At 38.5% G+C, this 22,933-nt stretch overlaps 1 protein-coding gene across 2 annotated transcripts in view; it reads right to left on the bottom strand.

Moving 5' to 3' along the window:
* Positions 1–1,255: 1,255 nt before the first annotated feature.
* HOMER1 (homer scaffold protein 1) overlaps positions 1,256–22,933 on the bottom strand; it is an 85,921-nt gene continuing 64,243 nt past the window's right edge. For both annotated transcript variants that reach the window (XM_085528834.1, XM_015848572.3), the window contains exons 7-9: positions 9,617–9,727; positions 8,034–8,114; positions 1,256–4,996 (exon numbers count right to left, since the gene is read on the bottom strand). In XM_085528834.1, coding sequence (XP_085384960.1) covers positions 4,808–4,996; positions 8,034–8,114; positions 9,617–9,727 — 381 coding nt within the window. In that variant the 3' untranslated portion in view covers positions 1,256–4,807. The remainder of the gene's footprint in view (positions 4,997–8,033; positions 8,115–9,616; positions 9,728–22,933) is intronic.

Here is a 22,933-nt window from a genome sequence, read left to right as displayed (position 1 = left end):
CTGTGGCAAGCCAGATGTGCTCAGCATTGTTCAGGTTCTCTGTCCTCTGCTGTGCAAGATGTTCTCACCTATCTCACAGCCTGTGGTGCCATGTAAGCAAATCCTTTTGACACCTATGCATTTTTCCCCCCCAAACCTCTAACATCTTTGACCATTCCTCCCCCTTCCCACACCTGTCAGCACAACAACCAGCATTTGAAAATGCTGCGGGCTACTGGATGCAACATCCAGCCAATCTGAGCGTGTGCAAGAGCAGGCAGGGGGAGAAAGTGGGAATAAACTGCACTGGTCTCTTTGGTCCTAGGATGAGCTGCAGAGGAAGGACCGACAGCTGCAAGTCCCTGAGAGGCTGTGAGACCCAGGAGGTGTGTCAGGAGCTGTGGCACCGCACCGCCGTGGGCTGACAGCAGGGGCTAACCAGCACTGCTTCTTGTTATCAAACACTTATCAGAACGGGTGAAATCACTTATCAGAACAGGTGAAATCCATCACACTTCTCAGAAGCAACTGGAGTAAGCCAAGGAACTAACTGCGTGAAGGAAAACACAGGTTTTAGGAAATGCCTATTACTCCACGGTATGTTCTCTACTTAGCACCATTCAGAGGTAGTGCACGTATGCAGCATTGTCAAGAGAATGTAAACGACATTCTGAGCATCGCTTTGCACAGCCAGGTCCATTTCCAGACCCACCATCAGTGTCACACCGCGCACTTCAGCTGGCACGTTCAGCTGCTGAGACTGCACACGTTTGGCTGCAGTTTCTTCATGCTTTTTTTTCAATCCCCTGTCAACACCCAGACCTAATCTCTACTGATATTTGGCCTCAAGATCCAAGGTTTTCTCCTCATCCAAATCAACCAAGTGCCTTTACTGACAGCTGGAGTTCTGCAGAGAATTCAGCTCTCTTCCATTTTTCCACTTCCCTTCCCGTGCCGTATTTCTGACAAAAGATTTTCACCTTTTGCCTTTGTGATGAAGCTCCTCATGAACAAGGTGCTCATGGGGCACTGCTCACAGCCACTTTGGTACAGAACGTGAATGGCAATAAAACAAAGTAAGGTTCAGCCCCTCACTGCAGGTAAGCCTGGAGTTAGTCCCTAACCGGCAGAAAACAGAGCAGAAAACAGAAACCTTCCACAACTGACAAGACGCATCCCAAAACATTCACTTTAATTGACGCATTGCTCATTCCTGCAGGGTTTTTGTTGAAGGAATTACCCTCAGAATGCCACCAATAGCATTAAACGATACTTATTTGTGTTACATCTGTTTTAGCCCTTTATTATATTTTACCTGAAAATGTATTTTTTTCTTTTTATTTTTTTCTTTTTTTTTTTCTTTTTTTGTAGAGACTTTATAACAATATTTCTGCATTATCAGTTCATTTTGTTTGCCTCTTTCCTGGTATATTAGCCAGGAAAAGGAATCCCCAGTCTGTAACAGACATTAATTCACACATTTTACTTTGTGCACATAGAAAAAAAAAAAATGCAGTTTCTGGATCATTGAGGCATATGGATTATGAACAAGACACTCCAAAAACCAACTATCTGGACGGGAATATACTTACAAAAAAAATCTTTTATGTCAAGGATTTCACAACATAACACGCTAATGCAAAATCCAGTAGCACCTGAAAGATTAAGGTAGCTGCTGCTATCACTTGCACATACTTGAAAAGATATAAGGAAAATAAATAAGTAAATAAATAAACGAAGAGTAAAGGTACATTCTCCAGAGAACAGCAAGTGTATTTCAAAATAAATTCTGATTTTTCTTCAGCTTTTGTCAGATGTCTGCCAGTTTTGTTTGGTTTTTTTTCACTGTAATTCTTGTTGCTCTTTGCCGTTTAACAAAATTTATGCAATGTGGCTGCTCGCCTCTCCTGTACAAAGACTCATGTTCGTTTTTCAACCTGTAGTACTCAACAGTGTTCTCAGGTACACACGTCCCCACAGTCTCATCAGAGATAGATACAGTTCATATCACCTGTCTCTGGGAAAAGTCATGTTTCAAAGAGGAGAACTGTAATCTTAGAACAGAACTGGAGAGGCTACAGTAGGCATAACCACCTATCAATGAACTGCAGGTTTCCAATTCTAAACGCCCACCTATTGTAAATAAACATTAAAAATACTCGTAGCATTCAGAGTTTATTTATATGTGCACGTAAGTCCACCTTATCCCATATTCACGTTTGACAACTTGTTTGGGAATTCAAAGGTGCAGCCCTCGGTAATCGTAAAAAATGAAATGAAGCGTATTCTGCTGAATGAGAAAAGAAATTCTCAAATATCAATTTCCAATTTAAAATTTAATTTCAATAGGAAAATATTAAAAATGTGCACATCTAAATTTTTTTTCATGTTCTTTATATACATATGTGTGTGTACGTATACATAGAAATACTCATGTACCACACATATTCACAAAATTTAAGTGGAAGTATTTCTGTCCACTATTTTCCCACATGTAAATGACATCATATCTTTAAAAATGTCAATAATAATATCATTAAAAATAATGTTACATTTATCCCATCATCAAGTTTCTAGTGTTGTTTTTTTTTGTTTTGTTTTGTTCTTTCTTCATCCTTATTATGTCCACTGAGCAATAATTAACGGGCCAGATTCTCCTTGCATTTCCTCCAATGTTATGCCAGCTAAACGCTGCTGACACCACATCAGGGGCGCATCTGGTTTACAGCAGCACACGTGACAGGAAAATCGGGCCCAAACATCCCCAGTTAAATTGAAATCTTGTGATATTTGCTCGCGTGGACCTGATGAAGATGTACACATCACTGCCTAAGATCACCGAAAGAAAAACATGTAGCTCATCACAAAGTTTTCAACCAGTAGCACACTGAATCAAGCTCCTCCACCCCATCAATAAATAAAATAGGTGAGAAAAATACCCTAAAAATATGGATAAAACTTAAACATTGTGTACATTACATACAGTATAATACATGATGATTTAGCATTTGGCCTCAGCCACTTTCCTGACTAGTCAGGGGACACCTGATAAATCACTGGTAAAGAGGAAAAAAAACAGTATTTTAGAAATAAAGCATGTATTTCTAATATAAATGAGAACCTGTGTGTATTATATGGTATACACATACAGTACACACAAAAACAAACTTATCTTTTCTAGTTTTCAGTATCAGTCTGTAAGTGGAGAAAATTATGTTGTACAAATTTATAAGCAGCTAGATTTCATGTTTAACATTCAAATTAATTTGGGGAGCAAACAGTGCATCTTTCAACTCTGAAGTCTGACGCTCATTCATACATTGTAAAAAAGCCCTCTTCAAAATTACAAGCAATTAATTTATGGCAAGAATGTACTTCGATGCAAGACATGTGACACTTGGCTTACCTTTCAGAGTTGGTTTTTGTTGTTGTTGTTGTTGTAAGTAAATCTATTATATAAAGAAATGTGTGGTTGCCAAAAGTCTGTTAAAATTTCCTCAAAACAACTGTAAGACCTGCTCATTGAGGATAACTGGGTTCAATTGCTTCCAGCTTTTAAGTTTTTTTGTTAATAGTTGTGAATACTGCCTGGTGTTGTTTCAGTAAGGATGTGATATGAAGACCCATAAAAGAGTAAACACGTCTCCATCATTTCAAATTGTTATGACAGCAAGACTTTTAGAAACAGCTTTCTTGGTTGGACAAGTTCAGTGTCCGAGTAGTCCCTTGCAACAGCTCTTGCCCTTAATGCAGTCTATAGTAAATATTGCTCCCCATAAGCCATTATTCACAAAATCTGAAATTCATGTGACATTCTGAAAAAGCCTCCTGCAGAACAGGCTAACAGTTAATTCAACACAGGTATTTGATATATGTAGCAAGGCCAGACAACAAATGACCAGCTATTTCTCCTTATCTGTGCATGTCAAATCTTACATTTAAAATTCTGTTTTTTTCTTTTTTCTTTTCCTTTTTTCTTTTTTTTTTCTTTTTTTTTTTTTCTTTTTTTTCTTCCTCGGGGACTCACCTTGCCATCATTGGTTGGCTTCAACATACAGGTTTAGTGGAAGATAGTATCTCGTTGTAATTACATGGAATTCATATGATAATGTAAACCTTACAGTGGACAATATTGTAGAACACCAGAGTAAGCTCCATAAAGAAATACGGTATATCCCAGTATATATATAGATTAAAAAAACAAACCAATGAACAAAAACCAGCTGATCAACCAACTGAAATACCCAAAAGGAAGAACTTCACACAAGCAATTAGGAACTTTGTTTCAATTAAAGATGCAAATCTCTCTCACTCCTGGCAAGAATAAACTGGTAACGGCACTGTTTGTCCACAGCGCAAAGAATCCTGAGAAATTATTAAGAACAACAAAATACAGGGCTGTCATCACTAAGTTCTTGCACAAAACACAGTAATTAAATATCTTAAATAAATAAAACAGGAGATAACCTATATTGTGTCTTTCACGAAAAAGGGATGTGATCTGGGACACTGGTAATTCTTGCATCGCCGATAATTAGAAAAGGATTGCATTCAATTACTGTTAATATCATTCAAGTTATCTATGGCCAATAAAGTACAAGGAGGTAATTTGTAATTCAAGTTTTTTGTTGTTTGTTGTTATTTTGTTTTTCTTCAGCTAGCTACGAGCTGAGTACTGAATTTTACATTTAAATATGACTCAAATTTAAAACAAACCCTCTCAGAGGAGCATTTATAATTTTGTGCAACTTTGATGCAGAGCCCAACAAAGTCCTATGAAGAGAGACAGTGCATCTTTAAGCTGATTGGCACTGAAATCCCATTTTCTTTAGCTGCATTCTATTAGCTTGGCCAAGTTATCTCGTAATTCTGTTAGTTCAAATATTTTTCCGTCAAGAATTTCTAAAAGTGTCTTCAAGTTATTGCGAAAAGCTTCTTGCTCATTCTGACTTTTCTCCAGACGTTGCTCTAGGTCAGACAGTTGGCCTTCCAGGTCTTTGTTTCGAATTTCTACTTCCTTCAGAGAAAATACATAACATGTTAATGCGTTGTCTACAAAGAGAAAGCAGTCAAACCTCCTCCTGGTATCTGTGAGCTACTTTTGTTTACAGAACCATTTCCAATCCTTTTAAAGTTTCCATGGTACCAAAACCAGAACTCACATTTTTATTAGGACTCAATATCTACCCCTATTCAGCGCGTTCTGAATTCGTACTTACATACACTAACATTCTTATAACACCTCCTTCCTTTACAGCAGCTTTGCACCACAAAGCTTTAACAGAGCTGCTTTCAGACCAACACATTTCACCCAGCCTTGGGGAGGGAAGCCTGGTACCCATCAGCAGCCTCTGCCAGCACCAAACTTCTCTTCTTGCCCTCCCCACTTCCCACTGCTTCCACTGCAGTTCCTCTGTTGCTCTCAAAGCTCTCCAAGTTGCCCCAGGGGTGGAAAGCAGAGCCTCAGGCCTGGATGGGGAGAGCTCTGGCAAGCTCAGGCCTCATCTCCCTCACTGCTCTTCTATAAAGTGGCAAGGAAAAATTAAGATTTTAAGTCTCCCTGCAGATACTCAAAACCCTCCTGGAAATCTCCACATGCAACTGGCTGTAGGGAACCTGCCGTAGCAGGGCACTGAACTAGGTGGATCTCCAGAGGCCCCTTCCAATCAATGTAATTCTCTGATTCTGCAACAGAATTTTGGCCAATGATCTTGAACGGCACAAATGACAGGAATTACCCCTTGCTGCCAGCACCATAATTATTTTAATCCATTTGACACAGATCAACATAGTTGCCAAAGGATTAAAGGAACAAACTAACTGAAAAAGACTGTAGGCACAACATAAATGAAAACAGATGCGTGCTTAGGTACTGACTAGCTACCTCACAGCCGTGAGAAACAAAGGAGCTGACTGTCACACAGCCTGCAGACCAAGGACCACGCCATGCGGTGCTGTGGGGGCTCAGCACCCTGAGGCCAAGCAGCCATGTCCAGGGTGAGCTGGGGAAGTCCCTGCTGGGATGACACAGTCCTACCCATAGCTCGAGCAGAACTGACTTAGTCAGTTTCTATTAATTATTGATCTCTGGAAAACACTACTTCCCCACTGTTATTTTTGATCTCTACACATCTTCAGGCTTGATTAGTGTTAGTGATTTTTATAACAATACTGAATTGAAAATTCATGCCCTGCTAACGTGCAGCCTCCTGCTGCACATCAGTTTGCCTCAAAACTGTTCTTTATTAATGGAAGAAGTGGAGAGGTATCCATGTAATACCATCTGTTCCTTTAGTTGTATCATTTCCCTTTATACGCAGTTAATCTCATCTGACATATGACACTGATGATACATTCGGGCCCTGTACTTTGTTTTTAGATGCTCTTACGGAAGTCATAATGATTTCTTCTATGTTATTTCCTTTCAGAAAATAAAATATTAAGAAGTCATGTTTGTTATCTGCACTGCGTGGATCTCCTGGGGAAGTCAGAGAAAGGATCAGAATATTCTGACCATACATAACAGCTATACTTAGGGATCAGGCACAGTAATAAAGATATCCTCGCTTATCATGAGAGTCACACTCATCATGACTCATTCACATGTCTTAACTAATGAAATTATTACTTAAAAAGGGCCCTGATATTTACCCTGTGCAGTGACAGCATACTGCTACTTACTGAAATTTGCCTATTATTGGTTTCTAATTAATTCCCAGACACAAGTGTGTCAGAAATGCAAAATATCTTGAAATAGTAATTTTTTGGACCATGCTTTTCATACAGGCTGCATTCCAATTAGTTACGTAATCCATTTGTGAGCACAAGAGGGGAAAACACAGATCAGAGGAGACAGGAGTGTGATGAACAGATACAGACAGATAGAGACAATCACCCTACAAACAGGCAGCAGGTCTACTACATTAACACATGTGGGATGGTCACTCTGGGGCTACAGATGAAAACACCATTTCTCTGACATCACAGACATAGGGTGAAAGATTCAGAGAAGGCTGTTCCTATCAAAGCAAGGGGAGTGCTGCAGTGAGCGAAGATTCAAGATAATTTAAAAGATCTGCATCTGGTCAGCTGGTCAGCAACAAGCTTGAACCTGAGGAACAGCAACTTTTCTCTCTTAAGACAGCTTTAAACTTATTTCAATAGAACCATCTACAACCATTTTAAGAAGCTGATCACCCACAGAGTGATGTATGGACACATGTACATAATATACCTGTTTGTTTACTGAAGATACATATACCAAAAAAAGAGAAGCTGCAAACTTTATAATTTTTAATGAGAACTCAGCCTTCTTTAATTCTGAGACATTTTTAATCCTTTACTAGTCTGTCCTTATTCCACTTACTAAGGAGAGCTGCTTCTCAACTCACTGCTACTTTTCATGAGGTCTCATACTGATATTATGACATACAAGAACAATTTCTAACTTTCATTATTATCTCTTTTTTTAATCCTCCCAACAGGAGCATGTCTACACTGGCTGGTTAGCCTGGCAACAGGAAGGCATAGGTACAGACGTAGCAGGGAGGAGCATACTGCTTCCAGCTGCTGAGGTATTTGGCGTTACAAGAAACAACCAATAAAAAAATAGTAAAAACACAATAATTCTAAGTAATTCCAAGAAAATGTCAAATTCTGTTTTTATAGTCTGTACTTCACAGTAACATTTTAACCTTAATCAGAGTAGGCTTTGAAGCTGATTACAGACTCATCTCTACGTGATGACACACAGTCTGACAATTCAGTGGCACACAAGACTATGACAAGATACTGCTGTGAAAATGAGACTGGCTCCAGAGTTGGGTGGAGATTTACGGTGTTCTAAATGGAATTTGGGTCAGTTCCCTCTGGAAAAAGTAATATTTTATTGCAGGTGGAAATTGTGGAATAAATTCCCAAGGAACATCCTGACCCACCAGGTACAGATTTATCTGGCAGCTTCAACCAGTACAGCATAAATTGCTGATGTAATCTGCTCACTTGAAGACCATTTTGCCCTTCTATCTAAATGAAGATGATGCACTATAGCTCACCTGTAACTTCTGGGTCAAAGAATCCCTCTGTGCCTGGAGCTCTCTGGCATTGTCAATTTCTTGTTTCAATCTTTCGATTTCCTAAAGAAGAACAAACAGTCCCTTTAACAAGATGCTATACGGTTTGGTTTCAGTGCAGGTAAGACGTCTTCTTCTTCATTGAATAAGCCATAGCAAAAGTACTAAAATGGGCAACTGGCTACCACCATCTTAAGACATGCTCCCACTATTCCTGAATCATAATCCTAAAAAGGCAATTCAATTGTGAATAAATAACAATAGTAACTATTTTCTTTGTTACATAAATCCAAACCTCTTCCGCTTCAAAAGACTAAACGATTTTTCTCCTAGGATATTAGAGGTTTTTGCAGTTGAAAATTGTATACTTTATGCTCTACTACAATTCAACCATTTCTTTCATGAGAAAAATCCAATTTTCATCTGTATTTTATTGTATTTAAAAAAAAAACACAAACTTGTCTGCTTTGGCCATTGATTTCTGTAAGAAACTTGACGCTAACAAATACATTTAAACAGAGGGCTGTACTTGCCTTTCTTTCGCTAAGAGGTCTCTGCATTCAGCATCTCTGCATAATTTGAAAGAGCATGGGAGGGTACCAAAAAGGGAAACGTTACCAACAAGAAGTTTATCTCAAATATGAGGGAGCCTGAAAAAGGTTTTCTTCCATTTTGGGTGGCCTTTCTTTTTATTCCAAGGATCCTCTCCCCTGCATCCTCCTCAGAAGGAGCTAACAACAGCCCCAAACTGCTGGAGGCAAGACCCTGAAGGTCACCCTGGGTCTCCAAAATCCAACACCAGTGCATGTTTTGTCCTTCATGGAGGGCTCAGAGAATCTGGTCTTGAACAGGGCAAACAAGCCATCGTATGAGGCTCCTTCCACCTTTTTTCCTATCCTAAAAGGGTTAATTCTCAGTCATTCTGTAGCGTAAATCTGCTTTCCTCTAGGACCCATGTCAGTACAGGTCTTATTCCAGTCTCTTCCATTTTCCAGGTGATGGGTCTAGCACAAAGGCAGATGGCACAAGAAACATCATTCCTGCTACTGGCTGGAGATTTGGCTTGATTTGAACAAAAGGGCTGATCATAGGGATCATAAAAGTCAGCTATATTAACACAGCTTGAAAAACAGATTGGCCTGAAAAGAGTATTGATCTTTTTCTTGCTCCAAACCCCTCTCTCTAGAAAAACAAAGCACTCTTATGACTGTCTTCCTTCTTACTGAGTTTTTATAGCATCAGTGTGATGGTAATTGCTCTAAAGAAACCATTTGTGCCACAATGTATATTTATTTTTGCAAAGGAAGATCTCAGAACTACCACAAAGAAAAAACATGATACACTTCTTTAGTTCTTCAGATGCCCAGCTCTACATTCGACTGCAATTATATAATAAAAAATATTAATATTTCCAAATTATTTTAATATACATGGTACAATAGCAATTACATTAACTTTTTAACATGTACAGGAAATAACAGTGTTTACCAATCACTGCAAGATTAATATCCAAAAGCTTTATAAATAATGTAACAGTAAATAAATAAAAAAACATTAGCAAATACCTCTTCTTTCTTCTTCAGTGTAGATTCTAACTCCTGTATTGTCTGGTTTAATTCTGTTTTATGTGTGTGGACTGCATTGGCTTGGCTGCTCACACACTCTAGCTCAGTCACCTGTTGAAATAATTAGTAGCAACACATACAGAATTAATTGCAACAGTTTCAAGGTACCATTACTTCTTTGCATAAGTAGCAGCATTTGAAATATTATCACTCTTAGTTTTGGGTGACTTATGTGATGAAAATGAAGACATTCTTATGAAACCTGCATAAAATTCCTCAAAAAACATTTCTGCAGAAAATGGCGACCATGTTTGTTACAATAGCTTGGAAACAATACATTTGACATGTTGCAGGCTAATTTAACATTAATTAAAAGTAATTCTTACTAATTATTTTATCGAAGCAGCTTTATTACTGTTTCAGCAACAGTAATGTCTAGATGAGTAAACACAGATCTGTCCATTTAACTTACCTCTCCATCTAACATTTTTAATGTTTCATCATCTTAATCAACCAAGCCACAATGTTCCCTCCTTTCCTAGCAAGCCAATTAACATTTCTCAGCCTCATTTTCTGACACTGCTTCAAGTGCAACAGCAGACACTCAGCTACCAATGCACAGCTGCCAACTTCTTGCATCCTCTTGATTCAGATCTCATCTCACAGTCACAAAGCCAACAGCTAATGGCACGATTTGGATTGGTGCAATTCCTCTTTATTAGCAGGCAGCATTCTCTGTCTGCCCTTGGATAAGATGCCTGGCAATGGTATATACCCTTTTCATTTTACTTCTTCAATTGAAGAGATATAGATATCCTGCCATTCATAGACAGTGGACAGGTATGCTTCAGGACAATTTTCTTGCTCTGATTTTTGAGGAATCGAGATTAGTGCCCTTCATCACCAATGCCAGTGAAGCCACTGTCGTGCCAGTAATTTCAGATTCTGAATTGTTTGTAGGTTTAAACAGAGATTACAGGGTGCAGGGAGAAGTTGAGAGAAAGCCAAGATTGAAGTAGAAGAAAATTAAAACAAAATCCCTCTCAGCTTTTCCCTTCTGAGTCACGGGGCATGAACCTTCCCTGTTTAACAGTCATGGCTGGTCTAGGTTTTCCTCCTGGAAAGCTGTCATTTGGCATTTTTGCACATCAGGTTTATAGATGTTGAGATGCTAAGACTACAGCAATTCTCAGGAGGGATAAGGGAAATTAGGGAAGAGAAGATAGCTTGACAACATGCCTAACATGAATACACTAAGAATTATCTCATTTACTGGAACTGTCCCAGAAGAAATATCTGCGCTCATAACAAATCAGTAACAACAGTTTATTCAGGTTTATATGTGACTTGAGCATTATGACTGCAGACTTAGGCCATTTTCTCTGTATGCTAAAATTACACACAAATACATATATTTAGATTTTTTCTGACTACTACCAGTTGCAACTGCTACAGTGCTCACTACAGTAATGACACAAACACAAATGACCAGAACACAACACACTGGCCCTCATTCAGAACTGGACACATTTTGAAGTCATGTTTGGTGTTAAGTGTGTTGCATAGTCAAGAACCATTCACCATTTAGTAGAGCTGCCACACTTTTTTACACATTCTTGCATTTCTGCTCTAGGCTCAGCATAAATCCTGCAACTAATGCTTTATGTTGAGTTCTAGTTCATATCAAACTTTTGCTACAACTACCAAACTCATCTACTCCTTCTAAAGTTTAACCTGTTGAACCTTTCCAAGCATTCTGCTGAACCAAGTCTTCAGTCCAGTAGTGGAAGCCTCTGTGAACCCAGGGTTCATAGTGTTGATTTAGGAACCTGGGTCCAGCTCCTCTCCTATCTGTTGTAAATATCTGGAACAATATATAGTAACCTCAAAGAAGGCCAATCTATCATATAAAGCAATTATACCTCAGTGATTACTAAGCAGTAGTAATAGGGAGTCTGGTGAAATTAAGGCTTCTCTTTGGTCAAGGAGGATCTGGTCAGCAGTCATCTAGGCAAACTCAACACGGATAAGTCCATGGGCCCTGATGGAATGTACCCTTGAATGCTGAGGGAGCTGGTGGAAGTGTCTGCCACGCCACTCTTTACGGCCTTTGAAAGGTCACGAAGAACAGGATGGGTACCTAAGGTCTGGAGAAAAGCCTTGGGAGGAATAACCACATACATTGGTACAAGTCAGAGGCTGACCTGTTGGAATGGAGCTCTTCAGAGAAGAACCTGGGTGTCCTGGTGGACAATAGGTTGACAATGAATAGGACACTGTGGCCATGAAGGCCAATGGTTTCCTGGGATTCATGAAGAAGAATGTGGCCAGCAGGTCAATGGAAGTGGTCTTTTCCCCCTTCTTTGCCCTGTTAAGGCCACAGCTGGAGTACTGTGCCCAGTTTTGGGCACACCGGTTCAAGAAAGGTAGGGAGCTTCTGGAAGGAGTCGAGAAGAGGTATACAAATGTGATGAGGGGTGGTGACCATCTACCTTGTGAGGAAAGGCTGAGAGACCAACTGTGTTGCTGCTAGCTGGAAATGCCGCCTGGAAGAGACCATTTATGGCTGCATGGCTCACATGAACACTCCTCAGTGTGCTCTGGGCAATGCTAACTCAAGACACATTCTGAAATCACTTAAGCAAATGCAGCTGATTTTGCTTGAGTGAGTGGGTTCTGCTATACAGATCTTGCCAACAGTCAAGCACTCCCAGAAGGGCAATTAATTACCCATACTAAAGGCGATGTGATGTGGACTTTAGCCCAACTTATCCCTGGGAAGAAATGCATTTCTGTGATTCTGCAATTTCTTCATGCTTATGCAAGAAAATAATGCATTGTTCAACGGTTTTGTTTAGTGCTTTTTGAAAAAACAGTAACCAAAATAATAATAATAAATAAATAAAAATAAAAAAATAAAATTAATTAAAAGGACATGGCGACTTTAATCAGTCTTATTTAAATGCCTATTCCTATACAAATCTGAAAAGACGTCATATATTTTCATGATGGTCTCTTCCTCAATGTGTCTTCACATAAGAAAATCATCTTATGACCTTTCAAAAAATTTGTAGAGTAAGATGGGTTGGAAAACTCTGCAACACAAAGCATACGTGATTGAAAACAAAAGTAACAAAAGATAAAGCTCTAGGCAAAAATCTGGACAACATTTACTTGCTCAGTTTCTTGTTTCAAATTGACTTTTTTTTTTCCTCGTGATCACTGGTCCAATAAAAAACACTCAGAATAACTATTTAAGCATTTCGCACAGAGGAAGGCACAGAAGAATGGTAAAACAGTTTAGTCTGACCCTCCCAACTGCTATTTCCAGTTATATATCTCCTTATACATTTTTTTCATATTTAAGATCAAGGTACAATCAATCATTCAAAGTTTTGCAACATTAACCAACTTACTGCAACTTCTTTCTGGTACAGAATTCTGACCGTATTCTGAATTCCGACAAAGACTGAAAAAAATCAGTCTTTGAACAATAACGGATTAAACAAAATTTTTTTCTGCCACCATAAGACTGCACATCCAGAATAAGTCAAAACTGTGACTTCCTAATCAAGACTTTAAAAGAAAAGGAACATTATTCTTAGCCCCTACTTCTGTATTTTACACTTGTCACTGAGGTAATGATAGCTCATGAAGAAAGAATATCTGAAAGGGCTTTTTGGTGACCACTTAATAGGATAATTTTTCTAGTATATGGAAATTATTATACCAAAATGCATAGTTGAGTGAGAAATACGCCAGCTCAAATAAGACAGAAAGACAATTTGTTCTGATGGAGCCTTTCCTGCAGAGGCCATTCAAGACTTTTCCAAGGATTTTGATCTAGGATCAACAGCTTATAAACAGAGAATGCCAGGCAGAAGTTTTCATTGTAGTTTTCAGCTGCTGGCAAGACAGGAGTGGCCCTGCCAGGCAGGGGGGTCGGAGCTTCATGATCTTTAAGGTCTCTTCCAATCTGGTTCATTCTGTGATTCTTTGATTCTGTGAGTGAGGACAGGTAACAGAAGGGAGAACAGATTTTATATAAGCTTAAGACCGTGACTGCACAAAGGTACTCCCAGGAAGCAAACTAAATCAAACTCTAAGAAACCAAGTGAAAAGACCGTATCAAATCTTGAAACAGACATCTGCTTAACAATTGAAGGTTTTGGTCAGACAGAGGCAAAGAAATGGGAATTACAGGAATACTTCAATTGGCCACCCTCCCAGAGCAATTACTGACAGAATCAATCTGGGCTATATTTGCTCTAGGTTGACTCACTTTTCTCAACCACTTTCCTGAGATACCCGTGTAGTCTTCTGACCTCAATCTACAGAAGTTTTTATTCAGGATCTTAAGGTTAGAAGCAATAGGCCATGAATTTCTTCTTAAATTTCACACAGAAATTACTTCAACTATTACAGAAATGTAGAGAAAGACAGGTTAAGATAAATTTTCAGTGTCACTTTAGTTTGTTTTATAGATAGTCTGACACTCTTTAACGTGCTCTCTAAAGATGCTTTTGTCATTTAAATTTATTGTGGAACACAATATCCAAGGTCTACTAACCCAGGCTATAGTGTGGAACAGAATAATTTTCATGTGTAGTTTAAGTATTCCTTATGTATTTTTAGCCGGTTGAGTTGCATCCCTTAATGGAACGTAACTGCAACTGTGATAATATTATTCTATCAATAATCGAAGATGAGCCTCATACAAAGAAAAGAAGAGCCCTTTGCTTTCCACAGTGAGAAGAAAAATGGTACTGTGTGTCTCGGCAATAATTGGAATAACAGTTTCACATAATTTTTGTGCAAGAAGTTTCTCAGTTCTTCACAGTGGACAGCAAGATAGAGAACAACATGCAAACAAGGCAATCATAAAGAACAATCTCTCATAGCTTTCAAGAATAAAAACACTGTGAAGAATTTTGGATCTAAGAAATGTGAGAATGCAGAAAGCAAGGAAAACTGCATTCCAAGGCAGCTGCTGATCAGATGGATCACTTCTGACAGCAAATCTACCCTTGTCATTTTACAAGATTTATCCATAGATGAAATGAGAACCTTGTGGAAGAAGGAATTTTTGTGAATTAACAGCAATATATTATTTTTCTTCAACTGATAAATCAATTAAAGATTTTGCTGAAAAGGACGCATTTTTCTCTTTGGGCACTGAAGCCTCAAGCCATGCAAATGTCAAAATGTTTCCCAAAGTTCTTCATTTCTGCAGAGAAGAAAGAAGAATAATCCATCATTTGCTTGATTTTCGTGAAGAAAGTAATGAAACTGCAGTAGGGATATCTGAAAATACAGGAGTGTACTCGATTCTCTGGGCATCAGCCATCAATTGCTTTTTGCAACTGATAGTTCTAATACTAACTTCAGGGGACATCTCTTAGTCTACAATCCAATAGTGAGTATTTTTCCAGCTATCTGACCTCTTCATTAAGCACGTGCAATAGCAAACATGGTACAGATAGGTTATCTCTTAATCCTGAGGACTTCAAGTCCTGTAATTTCCCTATTCTGCAATGGAGCTTTGGAATGATGACGAAGGAGTAGATGACGGGCTTTTAAGTGAAAACATTTTTTTAATCTTCCCCAGACTGACCGCAGTTACTTTTCCAGCACCTCACATTAAATGTAAGTGAATTCCCTCACAAAAAATATAGTCTCAGGTCATAAAAGGAAATCTGCTCCAAAAGTAAACAAGGCAAACAGAAAAAGAGAAAAGACTTGCCTTCGGTTCACTAACATTCCATAAAAGAAGCAGGCTTCACTTTCTCATTTCAGGAAGCAAAACAACCATCACCTGATTCACCTGCTATGTGTGAAAAAGGACTATCTTCTTAAGAAATCTGAAGCATTAAACAAAGATTGAATCTTGATAAAGTCTATGTGTGGATTACTGGTATTAGGAATTACTCATAAAAGGGACCTGAGAGTATGTGCTAGACAACAAAAGCCAATAAGAAAAGCAATATGAAATTTTTTAGGATAGTTGAAATGGGTCTGGGGGAGCAAAAATGTGTATGTGACAGGAAAATACATACTTGAAACAAAATGTTTGGCTTTTCTCCTTTGCTTATTCCCCCAGTGTCACACAAAGATAGCCACCCTTCACAAGTCTCCTCTCAAGCATTTTTAAAATACCACTCTGGATTTCCTTCTATTAGAAACTAGTCCCACTGTGAGGATAACAGACCTTAAGCAGAAAATTACTGCCTCTTCTAAATCAGAAACTCTTCTTTTAGAAACATAATTTCAAAAATTGAAAGTAAAGTTACTGTTTTCCCATATACCTTCTACAAACTTGAGTGTAACAGTTACGAAAATTAGCTTTTCCAGAGCTTACTATGTTGTTTCTAACCTTTTTATACTCCTCAGATCACCTCTCTTGAACATCTGGTCAATATTTAACATCATTTACCATGACTTGGGCAAGAGCTACCTTACTAATTTTTTTCTTTTTCTAGACTTTCAAGCACAATATGAATTTGGATACAATTCCAGATTAATAGAATATATTAGTACTGATTTATCTATTTTCTGGGCACTCAGGACTCATCAGTTGGTATGCTCATTTGTTTCAATTAAATGCATTAAAAAATGCCAGCAAAATGGTAATCCCACTGTTTCAATTAAATTGCCAGGCTAACCACACTTACCCTGCAAAATGCTTATCTGTTTGCTTTATAAACAAACAGCACCACATGACTCATATGCAAATTAAATTAATTTAGGAAGGAAGTTAAACTTGGACAATTTGTTTCTTTAATCAACCATTCTAAATTTAAATCTAACATAAGTTCAGGCTGCTCTGTAGGAAGAGGAGGGACACATTCTTGAAAGGAGAATGACAAGAGGGAGATAACTCACAAAAAAAGGTTCTTTTAGAAATACCCAAGAACTCAGTCACTTCCTTTCATTATGGTATTTCAGGTTTCTTCTCCTGCAGATGAATGATCTTCAAGGACTGTAGCATTCTTAGTATGCAGTGGTGTTATTACACTGCGCAATTGCCCAGTGTCATAGGATGATTTACTTTAGCAGCTGGCATGCAAAAAAATGCATAGTTTTCATTTTTTACTTGACAAAGGTGAAACTTTGGGTTACTTTCCATAATTCACATCACCATTCAATCCTTTCCTTTCTATGATAGCAAGATTAATGTTAGTATCAATGCTACTTTGTTTGTCTGAAGTAGCTACTTCATACTTTTATTTTTTTACCAAGCTGTTCTAAGCTCATGAGTCCCTTCTTGACTTCAAAAAGCTGCACAGGATGTGTAGGAGTGCTTCCCAGCCCTGTTTAAGGCACATCTCTGTTGTTAAGCTGCTTCTGAGCAGATCAGAGGACAGGAGGTTTAGAACTCTCAGTTAAGCTCCTGACTGGGTATTGTATCTTCTCAAAACTATTATCTGTTTATTAGAAGGAAAAATCCATACAAGAATTTAGTGAACTTTTGAAAAATATGTCTGACAAAATACCAATATACAGTGTTTCTCACTTAAGCTCATAATATATCAGAAGAGAACATAAAACTTTAATTTATGGAGACCTTTACACTCAGTCACACTGAATCTGTATTCTTTTTATCCTCAGCTCCAGGCATTATTAATGCAGAAAATAAGCAGGAGAAAGAAGATAAAAGCCTCAGAGAAAGCAATTAAAAGAAAACAAACTAAATTAATTTTTTTTTATGCCATCAAAAATCAAATACAGAGACATTGTAGCTTTGTTTCTATATTTTAAAAATGCCAACTGTGATACAAAGAAAAACTATTTCAGTCAAATTTAAAGCACTTAGAGAATACAAAATGTTGGGTTTAAAGTAATTTAAAACATCTCAAAAAGCAAAGCTTACCACAGAGTACAGCATGAGAGTGGGAAGCTCTGCAGTGGGACCTGGATAGGAAGAATTGATGGGCCGTATCCAATTGTATGGCATTCATTGAGGCTAAATGCCAGGTCGTAACATATCTATGTAGCAGTGTAGGCTTGGGGAAAAGTGGTTGTAAAGCTGCCCAGCAAGCACTAAGGGGTGCTGGTCAACAGCAAGCTGAACACAAGCCAGCAGTGCACCCAGGTGGCCAAGAAGGCCAGTGGTATCCTGGCTTGTATCAGAAACAGTACGGCCAGCAGGCATAGGGAACTGTCCCACTGTAATCGGCAGTGGGGAGACCACACCTTGAGAACTGTTTTCAGCTTTGGCCCCCTCACTACAAAGATATGGAATTGCTGGAATGTGTACAGAGAACAGCAGCAAAACTGATAAGGGATCTCCAGGAAAAAAAAGAGGAGCAGCTGAGGGAACTACGATTGTTTAGTCTGGAGAAGAGGAGGCTAAAGGGAGAGCTCTTTACAAATGATACTCTACAGAGATCTTGAATGACTTTTCCAACCCCTATGATTCTATGATTCTATGAACCATAAGTTTCATTTTATTACAGTTAATAATAGAAATTATGAGTGAGATATAAAGCAAAACAGAAGTATGTCTGTAAGTAAATTGTGTCAAACTTGAAACTGATGAAAAGGTACCATAAGATCTTCCCATAATAAATAGTATTAGCAACAAAAAGACATAATTTATATGAAAAGGCAACTATTTATGTAAATAAGGCTATTTATAAGGCTATTTATATAAAGAGAAAACTAAAAACAGAAATAACAACATAAAATTTACTAGTACATATTTACCAATATACACTGCACTACTTCCCCCTGCCACCACTCTTCACAGAGGATATGAGTCCGCTGTGTCTTTCAGATAGATGACTCAGGCACCAAACTTAAAGCCACAATTAAATTATATATAAACCACAAAATATATTATTAAACTGCACTAAACATAGCAGATAGAGCTGGAAGTACAGTTCTTAAATTTGGAAGCGGGTCTATAGTACAACAGTATGACCTTTGTAAGTGAGCATATCTATCTAATGCGTGGAGATGTACTCACATATTGCTTCTCCAGCATGCAAGATGCTGTAATAGCCACCTTGTGCATATAAAACAACTAGATTGCAGCTAAACAGGCAAACTAATTGCCAAAATTTTCTTTATCCTTGAAGTAAATTTTCTATAAGTATTTCTAAAAATCATTTATCCACCCTTTTCCAACACAGTTCCTTTTGGATCAAACAGCATTTCACTTTTGAAGTGGTATCATACGCAAGTTGCAGCATGGCCAACTCTACACAGGTATTAGAAAAACAGGTCAGAAAAATATTGGAACAGATTGTGCAGAGGCACTCTGGATTCACCATCTTCCAGGACTTGACTCATGGTCCTCAGTAACCTGTTCAAGCCTGGTGCTGGATCTAACTTCAAAGTTGGCCATGCTTTTTGTGTGGAGTTGGGCAAGGTAAGTTGCAAGTTCCCCTTCATGTTAAATGATTCTGTGGTACTGTGAAATAAAGATGGATTTTGTCTCATTTGACTAAAGGCATTTATAGAGGACTAACTGTGATATGAGGGACAAGCACTTACAGAAGCAAATTCACCAAATTATATTAATAAGTTTTCTTACCCTAGTGCACTTATTTATGTTTTTGCTTCTATATGAATTATATCTATAAAAAAAGACCACCATCTTAGACATTATATGTAAATATGAAATACTGCATATAGATCTGGGGCCCCCAGCATAAGAAAGATGTGGAGCTGTTGGAGCAGGTCCAGAGAATCAGAGGGCTGGAGCACCTCTTCTAAGATAACAGGCTGAAGCAGCAGAGGTTTGTTCAGCATGAAGAGAAGGCTGTGGGGAGATCACAATGTGGCCTTCCAGTACTTGAAGGGGATTTAGAAGAAAGCTGTAGAGAGACACTCTGTCACAGAGTGTAATGATGGGTATAACAGCTATAAGCTATAAGAGGAGAGATTTAGGTTAGATTTTAGGAAGAAATTGGAACTGGATGAGCCTTAAGGTCTCTTCGTGCCCAAGCCATTCTGTAATTCTATAATTCTACCATAAACCTAACAGAATGATTACATCATACAGTTTCGTGACACTACTTGCTACAGAACGTACCATAGCCAACAATATCCAGATGCAGTATTTCACAAGCACTTTTTCTATAGGTGTGATGGAGAAATATCTGTGTGGCAATTTCTTTCTGAAATGGACCACTACTTCAAATTTAAAGATCAGTTTCCAACACTCAGGGTAGAAAAGCTTTTGTATTGTGCTGTACAGGTAACAGACTGAGAAGATTGATGCACACCTTTGCCTAGACAGCTTGATTTACAGTGTTAGCCAAGCCTATATTTCTCTTAAAGCAATTCCAACAGAGAACAGAACTTTTGATGAACTATCCTGTAATAATTTACAGGCACGCCTGAGAACAATAAGCACACAGATATGCAAGACATCAGTAAGTCTGGTGGTAAACAGTTACAGAAAACTTTAATACAAGCACGTAGAAGATGACTGTAAGGGCACAGTGCAGATGATCCCACGTTATACCATTTCATTTCCCTTCAGAAATACAAAATAAGTGCAGGAAGTTTGCCTGACAAAGGTTACAAAAAGTAATCATCTACTAATGAATGTAGCTAATAGTGAAAGCCAGTAACAGGACAGGACTAAGTGACAGCAATATGAAGAAAATGGGATCATCTGCCACCAGAACTTGCTCATCTCGTCTCATGGGACTTTGAGCAGTGGGCAGAAAATTCATTTAATGTTGTTCTGTATTACTTTTATAATCTTTGTTGGATCAGAACTGCAGTGTCTCCACTTTGGAGACTGCAACTAAAGTCATATGTCCTCCTATGAAGAATGCCACTTAATTATGTCAGTATTTTAGCAACAAGTTTTGCACTGTAGAACCTACCTAGTGGTCACATCCACACAAACTTTTGCAGTGTAGTAATCGTGATGTAAGTTTATAACTTACATAAATGTATCAACTACAATTATTATTATCTTTCATTCACAAAACTTAACCACGGGTTAGAACTTCCACAGTTCCAAAGGGGATACTTAAATGAGACAAGTGAAAGCCTCTCCACATAAACATATAAGACTAGCTTGTGCCTCAATAGAAATAGATTATATAAATAGAGTCCCTCAAGCTCCACCTTAAAGTAAGAAAATAGTACACAAATGGCTTGAGAGTAGAGGAATGGAAGATATCACTGCTGATCTCCAAGATCAATTAGTGGGGTGAGTTTCTCTTCTTCCCCACAGGGACACCTGTTGGGTAAAATCTGCAAACACAGTTATGCTGAGTGCTGCCCATGGGAAACTTCAAAATAAGTTGTACAGAGTTATTCTATAATTTAACGCATTTGCAGCTGGCCATATTTTTCTTTTTTTTTGTTAACCTCACATGCTTTGTACACAGCTCATTTACCAAGAGCAATCCAAAATAACCAGTATTCCTGTTCCTTTAATAAACTGCACTGTTCACTAATCCAGCCATGAGAGTTCTCATTGAATGCAGACAGATTCCTCAAGGGTCATCGTGAGAGACCATTTGAAGATGACTAGGTGAATCGGGCAGTGCATACTTGTGAATCCATAATTATGATAATGCAATCAGGCTTAAAAGTATTAAATTGGATATTACCCAGAATTTAAGCCTAGACACCCCTACGCTCTCTGATATCTGAGGACAATCTGGTACATAAATGGGGTTATTTTCTGCCTAACTTCTCTGTGACTACTAACAGCCTTCACCGGCCAGGTTCAATGCAGATCTGAAACAACCTTTTGCAATTTGGCTAACTACAGTTTCCATATCTTCTTTTGTCCAATAGAGTTCAGCATATAAAATCAAACTAAAAGGTCTGCTCTGTTTGTACTGGACCTTTCCCACCTGACAGATTATTCAAGTATACAGTTTTCATGCACAAAAGTATACAGAATCATAGAATCATAGAACGTTCTGGGTTGAAAAGGACCTCAAAGATCATCTAGTTTCAACCCCCCTGCTAAGTGCCAGCCAGACCAGGCTGCCCAGAGCCACATCCAACCTGACCCTGAATTCCTCCAGAAATGGGGCACCCACAACCTCCTTGGGCAACCTGTTCCAGTGTGTCATCACCCTCTGTGTGAAAAACTTCCTCCTGATATCTAACCTAAACCTCCCATGTCTCAGTTTAAAACCACTCCCGCTTGTCCTATCTCTCTTCCCCAGGCTAAACAAGCCCAGTTCCATCTTAGTTTCAGCTGGGGTAGAACTGTTTTCTTCAAAGTCTCTGGTATGATGCTATGTTTAGTTCTAGGAGAAAAACAGTGTCAATAGCACACCAGTGATACTGGTCTGCTACGTAGTGTTGTATAAAGCCAAGGCCATTCTCATTAGAGGGTCCAAGGAGCTGGGAAGGAAGGGAATTAGGACAGCTGACCTAAACTTGCCATACAACATACCATATGACATCAAGTACAAGGAGTTCTGAAGGGGGTGGGAGTTCATCTCACTATCTTCTGCTGATAGAGGGACTAGCTGGGCACCAATTTGGGGGCAGTGAGAAATTACTTATGCATATTACATACATTTGTCATAATTGTTATCCTTTTCCTTTTCTCTATCTTAGTAAATAGTTTTCTCCCAACCCACAAGTTCTACTTCATCTTTTCCTACTCTCTCCCCATCCCACTGGGAAGGGGTACAATGTGTGGAGCTCAGCCACCCCTGCCCACCTACTGGGTTAAATCTCAACAAGGTCCTTTGCTTTTTTTTTTTTTTTTTTTTTAAGTTTTCTTGACTTAAGTTAATCTCCTGATATAAACAAAACTGTAATAAATTTCCCCCACATACACATTTTCTCCATATGTCTTATGACTGCCTTCACTTTGCGTAGAAATATGTCTTACGCTACAATTACAAAGTCGTGCATAAAAGTGAATGAATTATAACAATATATTAAGTACATGTTACATAAGAAAAGAGATATTGTATACTTGTTTTCACAATGCAGCCTTAAATCTTTATTCCTCACAGAAGACTGTTACTCTTAACTGCGCTACACTTTAACTTCTGGTTTGTAAAAGGACTTCTGCAAGACTCTAGAGAATGGGATCCTGTCCCTCTTGTATGAATGCAGATCTTTAACTGCACGTTGTGAGCTTGATCCTATGCTCACTTTTCTTTGGGTGCAAGGACAAAAGGAAGCTGCTGGACTTCAGTACCTCTGGAAACTTCAAGATGATTTCCTTAACTTACAGATCTGATGTCACATTTCAGTGGGCTTAAAGGCAAGAGGACACTGAATGTAATGACTCCATGGCATTCTATAGAGAAGATCGTGAAACAAGTATGATGCAGCTGACATAAAATGAAGAGTAAATGCTGACAAAGA

This window comes from Coturnix japonica, chromosome Z (assembly GCF_054131305.1).
Source record: "Coturnix japonica strain WE chromosome Z, WE-NBRP24, whole genome shotgun sequence".
In the NCBI taxonomy this organism is placed as follows: Eukaryota; Metazoa; Chordata; class Aves; order Galliformes; family Phasianidae; genus Coturnix; species Coturnix japonica.
This window is presented reverse-complemented; position numbering and strand designations above follow the sequence as displayed.